The sequence below is a fragment of the Cebidichthys violaceus genome, unplaced genomic scaffold (genome assembly GCF_023349555.1).
Source record: "Cebidichthys violaceus isolate CVI_PGR_0920_01 unplaced genomic scaffold, fCebVio1.0.p SCAF_20, whole genome shotgun sequence".
Classification (NCBI taxonomy): Eukaryota; Metazoa; Chordata; class Actinopteri; order Perciformes; family Stichaeidae; genus Cebidichthys; species Cebidichthys violaceus.
In genome coordinates, this window is record NW_027176373.1 from 4,894,262 (window position 1) to 4,907,580 (window position 13,319).

General features: G+C 40.4%; 1 protein-coding gene across 4 annotated transcripts in view; it reads right to left on the reverse strand.

Annotated features, from left to right (window-relative positions):
- Window positions 1-13,319, reverse strand: part of LOC137876312 (disks large homolog 4) — a 61,988-nt gene that overhangs the window by 30,665 nt on the left and 18,004 nt on the right. For 2 of the 4 annotated variants that reach the window (XM_068715777.1, XM_068715776.1), the window contains exons 1-2: window positions 11,464-11,878; window positions 1,155-1,316 (exon numbers count right to left, since the gene is read on the reverse strand). In XM_068715777.1, the coding sequence (XP_068571878.1) occupies window positions 1,155-1,316; window positions 11,464-11,565 (264 nt within the window). In that variant the 5' untranslated portion in view covers window positions 11,566-11,878. Of the gene's footprint in view, window positions 1-1,154; window positions 1,317-11,463; window positions 11,879-13,319 lie in introns of those variants that run through there. The other 2 variants (XM_068715779.1, XM_068715778.1) reach the window with 1 other exon arrangement.

Genomic DNA, 13,319 nt, shown 5'->3' on the forward strand with positions numbered 1-13,319 from the left:
TTGTAAGACACGTGTCTTAAATATATTCTGTGAGATAAGTAGGTCAGTGGCTGTACAGGGAGCTGCTTTGATTGTATCTTAAAAAGTTCTAGATGACTCTTTTGGTTTCATAATGTGAGTGTGCCTTTTCCTGTGTCAAAGTCTTCTTTCAGTAAATGGAAGATTCCTTCAACCACACGTGCCAGTCAGGTTATTGAGATTTGTTTTAAATGTGTAAATCGCAATCATTCTGCTGTTACACGTTCTATTCAGTCTGTTTTTTAAATTGATCTTTGACCACATCCTGAAGTGGTTCAGGTCATCCGATCACTAAATGCATCTTGTGTCCACTTGTCTTAGATTTTCATGCTGTTAAGCTCTGATATCAAATTGCCCAATATGCACGGTGTAGATTGGCACTTAAAGGTGCCAAGAGGCCGGGTTTCCTCATAAATACATTATATTCTCATCAAGGTATTTACAGTATGTATTTTAAGTATGTTGCAGAATTAGAATTTAAAAAACGGACAACACAACATTTGCGTTTGCGATAACTGAAATTCTTAATATAAATGTAACAAGCTGAGTGAATGTTATGTCTCTAAACGAAGCAAATTAGAAAAAGGGAAACCCCATTACCATGACTATAAATCTGTCTGGCTCTCAGACCTAGCCTTTATAATGGCAAACTGGTAATGCATTGTAAGTAATTTGGCATATCATTTTTTGTGTCATTTTGCTTTAATTTGAAACATTAATAAACATTAAAAGCAGCGTTCTGCACAGTGCTGCGTCTCTCGGAGCCAGTTAGGACACGTTGTCATTGACAAAAAGCTAAAAAATTGATATTTGAATAGTCCTAAGTGTTTTTTATATCTATAATATTCAAATGTCATTTTCAGCCAATTTTGACAGCCCAACTGCAGAGTGGCTCACGTGACAAATGACACAATTTATTTGAATATACGATCACATTGTAGATACAGTACTGTGGTAGATTTAATTGTTGAAGTGTGTTTATTCTAACACAGTAACAGTCCCATTCCTAAATGCTGACAGCCGAGTGTATTGTGCTGTTGTAATAGCGTTACGTATTGATCCAATGTATATGATTGTGTATGTGTGTGTGTGTGTGTGTGTGTGTGTGTGTGTGTCTGTCTGTGTTTGAGTCCTACCTTAACAGGAGAGATATGTGTGTGTGGTGTGTAGCCATGTATGGCCTCCATGGCAGCAAGATTCTTGTCACTCATATGAAGCATCTCGGCACTTTTCCCTGGAGCCAGATGTGCTGGACTGTGCTCCAAGGGGGGCGTCTCCTCATCCTGGTACCTGTACTTCTGCAGACACACAGACACAGATGAGGCCGTTAGTCCAAACAGGTCTCATGTGTAAATAGCAGCTATTGGCTGAGTGTAAAAAACGTCAGATGTCCTCCTTAAAACACAATGGTGTAAATGCCAAACTCCCTTCACAGAGCTGCATTTCCATCACAGTGACATCTGAAGCCAAATGTGGGCAAACTGTATGCATGTAATAACATTACATGTGTGACGCCTACAAGTGCCAAATGATAGCATCACAGAGGTCTTAATATATTTCCATTGTGCGTTGAGCAAAGTGATCGTCCTCCACAACCACATGGAGTGACCAGATGACTCATAGAGGCTCCACGGCAGCAGAACACACAGCTTCTTCCTAGTAGCCTGACTCCTCTACCGATAGCCCACACCTGGGCAGCCTGCCAGCCGCCCACTGTTCTAGCCACACATGGTAGGTTTCATTCTAGGCGCGATCACACAAAATCTGCACACAGCATTTTCCATTACAAACGCGTCAGAAGGTGGGGAGGCATCACAGCGGAGATCTACCACACTGTCCTGTGAGTTAGCCCTTGTGTGTGTGGTTTTTTTTCTCTTTTTCTTTAAAAGATCCGTACCGTCCTGAAGCCCCCGAGGCTCACAACATGCTCTGCTGCACTGCAGATGTGAAGCAGCCCATTCTGAAAACAGAGACATTTGGAGGGATCATCTGAATTTTGGCTGATAGCCTGATGGCCAGCTCTGCCACTCTCCCCTGTCTTATTTTTATTTTTTTATTTTTTTTTGGGAAGCAGACTGAGAGGGAGGTGCATCACCGAGCCCTGTCTCAGACAGGCTGCTTAGCAACCAGAGCAGAGCAGAGATTGCAGTGCCACAGTTGGGGCTGCCAGCATCGGTCCTGGATCACATTACACTGAGACAGCAAGAAAGAGAGGGAGTGAAACAGAGATGAAGATAAAGGAGAAAGTGAGGGGGATGGGTAAAAAATGAAAAAAAGTGAGACTGTCCATAAAGGGAAGCAGAAAACAGCAGCAGAGAATGAATAGTTGTTTATTTCACCGTTCCATACTACAGGTTGATAAGCCAGCAATTATTGATTTGTTCCTTTATGAAGCACTGCAGAGGCCTGGCATGGCTACATTAATGTAAACAGATTAAATATTATGTAACATACTGAACTGAACAACTGTTGGCTGATTAATAATCTCCATATAAGTAAACCCTACTATGTAAGATTAATATTAAATAAGGAAACATTAAGTTAAAACTCTGAAAGATTACGTGAATCACAGTTCAAATAGCCCTGAGCACTTTGGTCTCCGCTGCCTCCCCCTCTCCTGCATGACCAACATTCATGCCGCCATGTTGCCTTCTGTCCCACTGGTGGGGGATGTGACAGTCGATGCTTATATGTTACAAAGTGTCCTTCGGCAGAGGGCTTTAGGTGCATTTTCTCTGATTGTTGCCACAAAAACATCATTTCTAAAATGCAAACAATTTGTCCAAGATTCCTTTATTTCGAGGTAAATAAATCCTGTCTTGAGGAGAATGCGGATTTCGCTATGGTGGAGCTGAATTATGACAAACACAAATACTATGGATTCATGTGAAGTTAAAGGAGCACTTTCCAAACATGTGTCCCTGAGAGGAAAATTCTGGTCAGTCATTAAAGGTTTGTTACAGTTTTCCAACTAGTGAATTGTATTTGTCCACCTGGCGTTCCAGATATCAATCAGTCCCTGATTAGATGGTTAAAATGAACCGGTAGCTCCTGAGAACAAAGACGGTGAACTTCTCAAGATGACGACACCTTAACATTGACCTTTCGGTTTAGTATTTTTCCGGTCCATACATTTTTACACAGACGCATGCCTGCAGCATTTTACTTAAGCTACACAATTTCACACTAATTCACTCGCCATGAAATATGGTTATGATTGTTATAGCTCAAACTGGTGGAATAGGTATCCACTTAAATACAGAGAAAACTTTATTTATATTTAAAAAGAGGGGGGTGGGGGGGGGTGGAGTACAGTGTATACAGACAAAAAACATACAATCACGGAGCACCCTATAATAATCATATCATGAGAGGGATCAGGCTTGATCCATCGTTATTCAAAGATCCCCGAATAAGAAAAAAAATGTACTATGCCCATTTATGGTGCTCCGTGATTGTATATGTTTTTTGTCTGTATTCATTTTGCTCCGCCGCCCTGTTTTGTGTTGTGTAAGTGTGTCTCTCAGTCCTACATTCAGCACTTTAAAGCCGTAGTTAACAGGAGGCGGAGCCTCAACCACCAGGGTGTGCACAGGTGTGCTGCACACAGTGGCTGGGATGTGATTTGTTTAATTCTACACCTGCCATTCCAGCTGAACCCTGTACGCTCTGATGAAGGTCCTTTAAACCAAAAGCTAAAAATAAAGTGTTCTCTGCATAGATTTAAGTGTGCAGATATCTATTTTACCAGTTTGAGCTTATTTGATGCTTCCAGCACCAGATAAAGCTGGGTGAAGCGGTGGTTATCCTCCATGATTGTTATAGATAAAAGCCTTTGAAAGTGCAGCATTTCTTCAATTGTAGACACTTAAATCTAGCACACAAGCTGACACCAGCACTAGTGTGAGGTAAAACAAATACAACGTTTTGTTAAAAGGTAATATTGCATCACAGGTAAAACAATAAAAAGTGAGCTAGTCATATCCGAACTATTGAATACATCAATTGAAAACATCTGGGATTCCTCATTTACACTCTTTCTTTGATTCTGGTGATGATATTGTTCATCATCTTGATTCACGTAAACATTTTGTTAATGAGGGACTTATTTGATGTTTATTGTCATTCTATTATTTAGTTTAAAGACAATTAATGTGTCTCTGTCTGCAATATACTTGCATTTACTGTTTGAATGATTTTAACTTGTACAAACAAACATCTTTACGATTATCATGTACTTTAATCTATCTCAATTAGATTCTATGAAACCCCTAAGTATTATATTATCGCACTTAAAGGGGTTAAAGTTTTAATGTCTCACCATTAAAAGATGATTTCCTTGACTGTGTAACGAGAGTGAGCTGTGTCTTTTATTAAAATATCAACAGGCAGAGGTACTAACACATAATACTTTAATGCAATCTGCTGGTGTATGAAGATAACTTGACAGTATTTATGAATAAAAAGGTTAATAATATAGGAGAAGTTATTTTATTCTTTCGTTTTATTTTATGCACTCCCAATCCTACTATTATATTAACACAGAGCTGGATTAATACATAGAGAACAAACGTGGTGTGATACTACACAATATCTGTTTTACTAGCATGATTGGACATTGTGTCATTAGAATCTGTTTTTCTAAGGTTTTTAACAGCTTGGAGCAATTATAGTCTGCTTCTCACCATACACACAGCCCTTTAAATTACCTTCTGGGTTTCCTCGGCTTCATTGTGTCAGTATATCACCATGGAAAGAATCCAGTAGGAATTACTCTGTCGTAAAGGTCAACATAAGGAAAGTCTCCACAGTTCGCCGCTGCATTTGTTGGCCCTCTTTTACTATAATAAGAACGGCACACTATGTGGCTGAATGTTCCTGTAATGGTTATATGAGTTAACTTAATATAGAGCAAGTGTCAAATTCTATCTACCATCATCTCAGTTTGTAATTCAAGGACTAAACTTGAGCTTTTTAAATGACTGTAATGGAATGAAAGCTAACCTCACCTCTCAGGCATATAATTTCCAAGAACCTGCAAATGCATTTGACGTGTAAGGTGTTCCAAGAACCACGAGAAGCTCTTCAGGTGCAAATTAAAGGTGGCAACTCCCCACTGCATCTTCACAGAGTTTAAGCTTTCCTGAGTTCATCTATTTGCATTTTCTTTAATGATGATTAATCCATTTTTTTTCTTCTTCTTCTATATTTGGATTAACTTTAACATTTTACTGCGGTGATGAACTCAGAGGGATTTCGTGCTGGGTGTTAAGTCTCTGTGACGCTTCACAGCGCTGTCAGTGCTTGAATTTAGTTGTATCCAGTACAATACATCTCAATGAGGTAAATCTGAAGAGGTAGAAGTGCTTAAATTAAACCAAATTTGAATGAGTTATATAAATAGATGTTTAAATTATGTTTCATTTAAACACATTAGCCTCATTTCTCCTATTCAGACAACTGCTAATGATACATTGTCTGAAACCAACCGTGATGAATATATACAAAATACAGTTTTTACAAATACTAAAAGTATCTGACTCTTCTATTAAAGTTTATATACTTAATACTTCTTAATAACATGCTCAATCAGTAGACGCCACTACATAAAAAACGTACATAAAATGAAATATATTTTAATGCATATCACCTGTTTAAGAGGGACCCAAGGCTCTAGCTTTAGTTCATTCATCACTAGATATAGAAATTAATTTACCTCCCTCTATGTTATGTAAGCCATAACATAGAGCAAACCCTCACACCCACCCACTGGCATTTAAAAAAACGCCACATTTAACCTGAATACTAGTAGACTTTTTCATCGTGCTTAAAATCAGACTATGCATAAGAAACATGACACAGTATCTCTTAAACATCATTGTCACTTTGACAGAGAACAATGTTTCTCCCTGATGGTCACCTGAACTTTTGTTTTCCCACTACAACCCGTCAAAATCACTTCTTGTTTCCTTCTCAGTTGATTTTCACTCTCAAGTGTCTTTTCAAGTGAGAAACCCCAAACACAGCTTTCATCTCATTTGCATTATCGCAATCGCCGTTGCCAGCCAACACCTACCATTACAACTGTTTGTTGTTTTTTTCTTTTTTTTTTCTTCATGTGCATGTACGCCTCAGACGACAGAAAATTCACTCATCTTCTGCCAATGCTAACTTCAGACTATTCTCCAAGGTGTATCAGCACAACACTTTGACAACTGTTAGTATCCTGTAGCTATGTATGCTGCAACAACAACAACAACACTCTTTACATTTACTATGGGGCAGACTGCTTAAAGCTGCACGAGGAGGGATTTTAATGTAAGAATCGAATGCAGCCTAAATCAAAAAGTGGGGCTGCAACAAAGAGAAGCTTCTTATCCCCCCATGGAGTCGCTCTAGATTCACCCACTTTGCCCAAATCTGTTTGGGCAAAGTCTGTTGTTGGGCGTAGTCCTCCTTGTAATGCTGAAAATTAACAAGAAACACAAAGCTTCTACCTAAACAGGTCAACCACAGATATATGGCTTTCTAAGAGTGTAGTTTGTAGAGTACATGCCTAATGAAAGGAAGAGTGGATGTGTTTACTTATTCATGATTTATAATGTATTATTAATTCATTATTTTAAATCAAGCTCCAAAAAAAACCCAGCAGCACAAGTATGATGTGCTTTGTGTATGGAATATTTAAATCCAGTGTGACGGTGTTTCATATTTGGTATCACCTGGACTGCATCAGTGCTTGTTCCCACAGGGAGATAACCGAGGTGCACATCCTGCCCAGGAGCACTACTCTAATCGTCCAACTTTGATCAAACATGTAAAAATACTTCCAGCGGTGCGTGTTGTGAAGCATTAATGTCCCAAACAACTGAAGACTTTCTCTTAAAATAAAAAATGAAATCCCTAAAGTGCTGTTGGGCTTTCTTCACCACCAGAAGGCTTATGTTGCTACAGTGAAACAGGAAAAATCATAAAAAATATATTAAGAAAACTGTTTTGTTTTTTTCCCTCCCTGGATACATGCTCAGCACTGTTTCAGAAACTCAACATTTCGTCTTCCTTACACTTCAGTATTAAATATCTGCTTGTTAATTTATGCTCATCTAAGCCAAATTAATGATATTCTAAGTCTCATTTCTGTGGGATGATTCATCTTTGATAAGACCCACACAGATGTATCATCCTCAAATTTAATAATCAAATTAGAGTCATAGATACAGTAAATGGTGCGTGCTTGGCTGCAGTGCTTCTGCCGAGGGTAGTGAGGGGGGGAGGTTTCCATCTTGTCTGTCTGGAGCCTGTTTTCACAGGAACTTTATGCTTATTTGCACGACACGAAAGGAACAATATTTACATAATATGTAGAATAAATTGAACTTAACCAGGCTCTGGTTTTACAATTGCTTTCCCTAATCTTGCAAAATAATGTACCATGAGTTAAACCCTGTAAAACTGACCCACAACAACAAATAATTGCCAAAGATTAATTTTGCTTGCAGGATACTCTGCCATTGTAAATGGCAGAAACAGCAGAGCCGTAAACAGAACACAAACAATTGTCCCGTCTTAACATGCAGCTACACTTTATCTAAAAAGTATTCATTCAAACTCCATGTCCTTTTGCAGTTTACAGGTCAGGTGAAACCTATTCCTCAAAATTCTCCTCACAGGTCTCACACTCACACAAAGCTCAGTAATCTTGATCATTTCATCCCCTCCCCCTCTGCCCACAGAAGCATGCACACACCAATTTTTATGCTGAGTACATACATTTTTATGTATGTTGCACTTGTAGTGGGGGATTGTGGTGTTAACCCTCCCCCAGCCCTCTTTTTGGTACACACACACACACACACACACACACACACACACACACACACACACACACACACACACACACACACACACATGCAAGCGGAGGCCATGTTAACATACAGCATGAACTGGGTAATGATTCCAATAGAAATAAACTAATAAACATATGAGGCTCATTTCACTGCAATGTCTAAATAATGGAGAAAAAAAACCATTCTGTATAAATACTGATCATGGTTGACGTGTCTTCTTACTGTTCACTTTACATGCAGTCACCCTGCGTCTAATATTAATATAGGTCTGACCACACACTTACAGTTTATTTATGTTTTCAATTATGAAGGTTAATGTCGTGGAGGAAAAGTAGTTTGATTCTGTCTGTGTGCTACACTGAGGCTGAATCTGCCTTCAAAGGATGATGATGCATGTCTTTGCCAGGTGCTTAGCGAGGTGGGTTTTTAATTTATTATGTTCTTGTCTGTTAACTGTCTGACAATCCAGATAAATTAAAAGTATCTGTGATGAACAATGGTTGTAAAAAAGGGCCTCTATTGGTTAATCAAGTAGTCCACCACCATTTCTCCAGCATTGATGTGCTCACCTCAAGGTTTTTAGTGCTGGTATGATTATTTTTTGCATTGCTTTTATAGAAAGATACATTCAGGGCCATTTCTGGACAGTTTTTATACTGCGAGTGTGCTACTTCCTGCACATCTATTACTCACACAACACCAGCTGCAGTATTAGATAGCAGATAAACTGGGAAGAGCAAGTTAGCAGAGTAGCGGCGACCCTGAATGCTCCAATCTGAGACCTGAACAGAGCATTAGCAAATATCTGCCGCCACACATTGTTGTCCCGCATCTCCCCGAGCTTACTGTCAAGAGCCGAGGCTTGCTGCTCGTAAAGGAAGATGACACAAACGGCAGGGTGAAATAGATCAAATCCATAGGAGGAAATGTGTTTGCGGAGCTATAAAAACAGTTACAGTACGGACGTGTAATGTAAAACCAGCGCCTCACACACGGGAACACTCGGCGCACATTGCGGTGCAGCAAAAGTGAACCACCTCTGCTTTGATATCACCTGCTGATGTTTTCCATGTCATTACTCTTGATCATTTGATTGATCTGCTGGTAATGAGTGAGAGCGGCTCGTTTTCCTGTCCATTTTCCAGTTAAGACGTCTGAGGATCGATTCTCGGGGTGAGGTGATCATCGATCTTGATATTGAGATGAAGGCACACTGATCCCTGTGTCGTGAATCATTCATTACATTAATGCTCAGTTTACATTTAAACTCTGTCCTTTGGCTGCATTGTGTGGCCTTCTGTGTAAGCCCTGCGCTTGAATCGTAGCGCAAAGAAAATCTTCAATGAGGCAGTACTGTACGTCTTGATTAAATGTTGTGAGGCCATCAATGAGCATTAAGCATAAAAGAGGACGTTAAAGCACTGCTGAACGCTTCCAACCACATAAACATGCTTTTAATTAAGATCCTGAACTGAAGATGACTGAGAGGCTGTGTGCTGGGCTTTGTTTAGGAACAAATGGCTATGCAAACACATAACTTTGGAACATCAGCTTGGGAAATGACCAGTCATGTGATAGCTATTGTCACATAGATGTTTAACTGTCCTGGAGAATTTTGGGAATGAAAACATAAAAGGTGAAGCTGGAAATGTAAAGAATAATAGTGACAGGAGGGAGCAGTAAAAGCATATTCCTACTGTACATCCCGAACAATCTGGCCAAATTCAATCCCACCGATAACAACTCACCACAAGACTGCGACAGACTGGATCCAAGCTGTTTGGGGGCTACTGAGCCTGCTGGAAATATGTACAGAGCAGGTATTTGGACACGTTGAAGGGGATACTATGGCACTTGATAAATGTTCGTGTTGGTATGCTGATAAAATAACAAAGTAGGTTAATCTTGAATCTTGGGATGATCAGCATGTGTAGCTTAGAAGGACGCAAATGTGCTAATAGTTATATATATATGGTTTACATTCAAAAAAGATACAATGCTTGTAGCATGTGGTTTAGATGAGCTGAACTATTATAAGCCATATCTGTTATGCTATAACCAGCATTACATACAGCAAGCCAAGCACAATCCATTCTAATTGAGTAGTTAATCACATTTTAGAAACCATCTTGTATTACAGGCTAGATGTTTGCTTTGGAGCTCCTTTTCACTGGATGGCCATGATGACTGTGGAGGCCACTTGTGGGAGGATGATTTTAATATTTTTTTTTCCACAAGGAAGGCATGGAGTCTCAGCTGGAGATACAGAGGAAGATATGAGCCAGCAGGGAGTGAGGCGGAGGGGACACATTGGATTCTCTGTACTAGTAAGACTCGACACTGAGCACAGCAGGACCTCACTATCAGGAACCCAGGAAGCAAACACCCACAAAATAATTTACCCAGCGGCGTCTCACAAATATAGAAATTGTCTACCAGACTAAATATATACAAACAATTACAATTAATGAAATTTCAAAAATATCCACCTAGTTTATATCTAATCACACTCTAGCAACAAGACAGAACACAAACTAAAATGTCTGAACTGAATCAACAAACAAATTATCTAAAGCTCTGTACACATGCACACATCCCTTTTGGCAAGCGTTGGGACAAAGCCTGGACATGAGCGAACCAGTGTAGTCAGATTTGGCTTCAAAATGCCAACAGACTAGAGCGCCATGTGGAGGGAAACTCGGGAGCTGGCTGCCATACTGGAAGCACCTGAAGCTGTGTGGGAGGGGCATCTGGTATGCGATGGACAATCAGTGAATGAATGCTCTCTCTGTGGACATACAAATACACTAAGATGAAATCATACTGTGAACACACAGCTGAGCATTTGCCTGTTTTTCCTTTTTTTTTTTGCTGAGAATAAGCAGCCTGATTCATTAGAGGGTTATAGAAAATAGTAGCGGGGCACTGTTCCTGTTACCTGATTTCGAGCCTCTCTCTTGCAGTGTACAGTTTCTCTGATGATGAATGATATTTAGTGGCCCTGAGCAATAAAGTGCACCTCCCAAGGTCAAAAGCATACCATGCCGTTTGCTTTGCTGGGATGCAAAGCTACTGTAAATGTGAAGCAATCAGCACGGTGAGCCATATAGGTTATAGCCCTAACCTGACCTGCCATGCACGATAAGGAGTGGACATCTGACAGAGATTGATGTTTCAGTCATTACATATCAATAATCATTTATGGTGAAAGCAAAAAAAAACACAAAAAAAACAGCTAACACTAAACGCAACCATGCATGCCAAGGATGCTGTCGTCTGTTTTGTGTAAACGGAAATCGGCCATCTATGAGCATGAAAAAAAGCAACTGATGTAAAGGTACAGTGTGAATGAGCTGCTACCTGAAAGCATATGGACATCAGAGATAGCCGTAGGTGAGTGTGATCACTGTACTAATTACTCTAGTGGCTGTGTAATGAGAAAAGCGCGGCTCAAATGAGCCACAACTGGCACAAACCCAAACGCGCTATTTCTTACAAAGGCCTCTTACACATTTATACAAACTAACCGTCCACATTTGTGTGTCTCGATGACAGTCGCTGCTGCAACCGTCGGCTGCTTATGCACCCCCAGGCTTACCTTGCACCCGAACATGAGGGAGAGGGTCCGGTTGCTGCAGATGACCTTACACTGGCACATGACCGGCGAGAGACACTTTAAATTCCTGACAGGCAGAGACATCAGTCCAAAGCCTCACACCGAGACAAGCACAGGCACAGACCACAGCTCGTCGGTCCGCTCGCCTCGCAATCAGAGCCGCGATACAGTCAGCAGAGAGCCGCGGAAGCTGAACGGAGAGGGGGTGGGTGATGCCCGGTTAACAGGCGGGCTTCCCGGTTGACTGCAGCGGCGCTCGGGTCCAATGTTTGTATGCAACTTCATGGTCGTACATGTTTGACACGTTTAAAGCGTCGGTCTGTCGCTATACAGTCGCTGTAGGTTTAACACTGGCAGCAGCATTCATTATCTCTCTCTCTCTCTCTCTCTCTCTCTCTCTCTCTCTCTCTCTCTCTCTCTCTCTCTCGCTCTCGCTCTATCGCTCCCTCTCCTCGTATTTGATTGACCGTAAAGTTTGTACTCAATGCGCAGCTGGAAACATAAGGGGAAGCAATAAAGGGACTGAATAGAGAGCAATGGTGCATCTATTGTGCCCAGTGGCAGCATGCAAATAATATCTGTAGTAATGGCAAAGTACCACACGAACACACGCTCATCTCAAGCCAGTGTAAGCTGAGAAATATTAAATGGCCACATCCAACAGCCTGCTTCACCACCACATGTTACAGTGTGATTACTGCGGCCCCTGTTGGATCTTTAGAAAAGTGCTTGAGGAGCTGTCCAAGGTGCTGAAATGTCTCAAATCATGTGGAAAGCACTCGATGGCTACGACAACTTGGACCTTTTTTCCCTAATTTCTCATGTATATGGTGAATTCATCCACAACAAACAAACAAACAGGGGTGCTGTGCTCTGCATGCAAACAAACCCACACACTCACAAACAATGAAATGAAGTAAAGTGAAATAACACCACATTGATGTATTGACCTTATTGTTACCAGTCTTTATGCGTATCACAATTTTTGATTTGTTCACTTGTTTAATCTCCCAAAATCACTGTGTAGAGCGGTGATTTGACAGTTCAATACAGGCAATTCAGGTAAATGCATGCAGGGCTACTTATCATATGGTGTTCAAATAGTTTAAATTAAGAGAGAATACAGGTGTTCAGCAGAAAGTTGCTTTTTCACTCTTAGAGCTGATATGGCTCAGTTAAAAGTGTTAAGATAACGGATTAGTGTGACTGTCAAAAGCGACTTCAACATTCCTGAAATATGTTTGGTCTCATTGATCTCTGAAAAAAAAAGATATGTTAATAGAAATCGTCTCACTTCTGAAGTTAAAAAATATGTTTCTTGTCCAATATTTTTAAAAGAAATAAAGTTGTACAATAATATTTTTGAAAGGAAGCTGATAATAAAGTTATAAAACAATATTTTATAAAGGAATGTTCTTAAGAGAACCAGCAACATCAATAGCAGGTAACGTCTCTTTTTACTTACAAACAATCCTGACATCTTAACAGTTTCTACGTCCTTCACAAGATAAACGTCTCATTTCCGTAGTTTTCATCCGTGTTGTGTTCCTCTCCCCTCCTGTGTGTGGTTGTGCTGACATGTTGAGCCCACAGGGTGGAGTGAGAGAACCAGGTAGGCTTAGATTTAAATATTGTGCATTCATCTCAGGACCGACTGCGGCGCAGGGCTCCACGCTCCCGGGTGACGTCAGCGTTAAATCGAACACACACACTCCGAATACACCAGTGTGCTGCTGATGGTTTTAAAAAAAGAGGAAAGAATCCTCCCGGAGAGTTGGGGATATCCTGGGAAATCTACAATGTGCTAAAATACATCAGCAGGATTATCACAGGCCTTG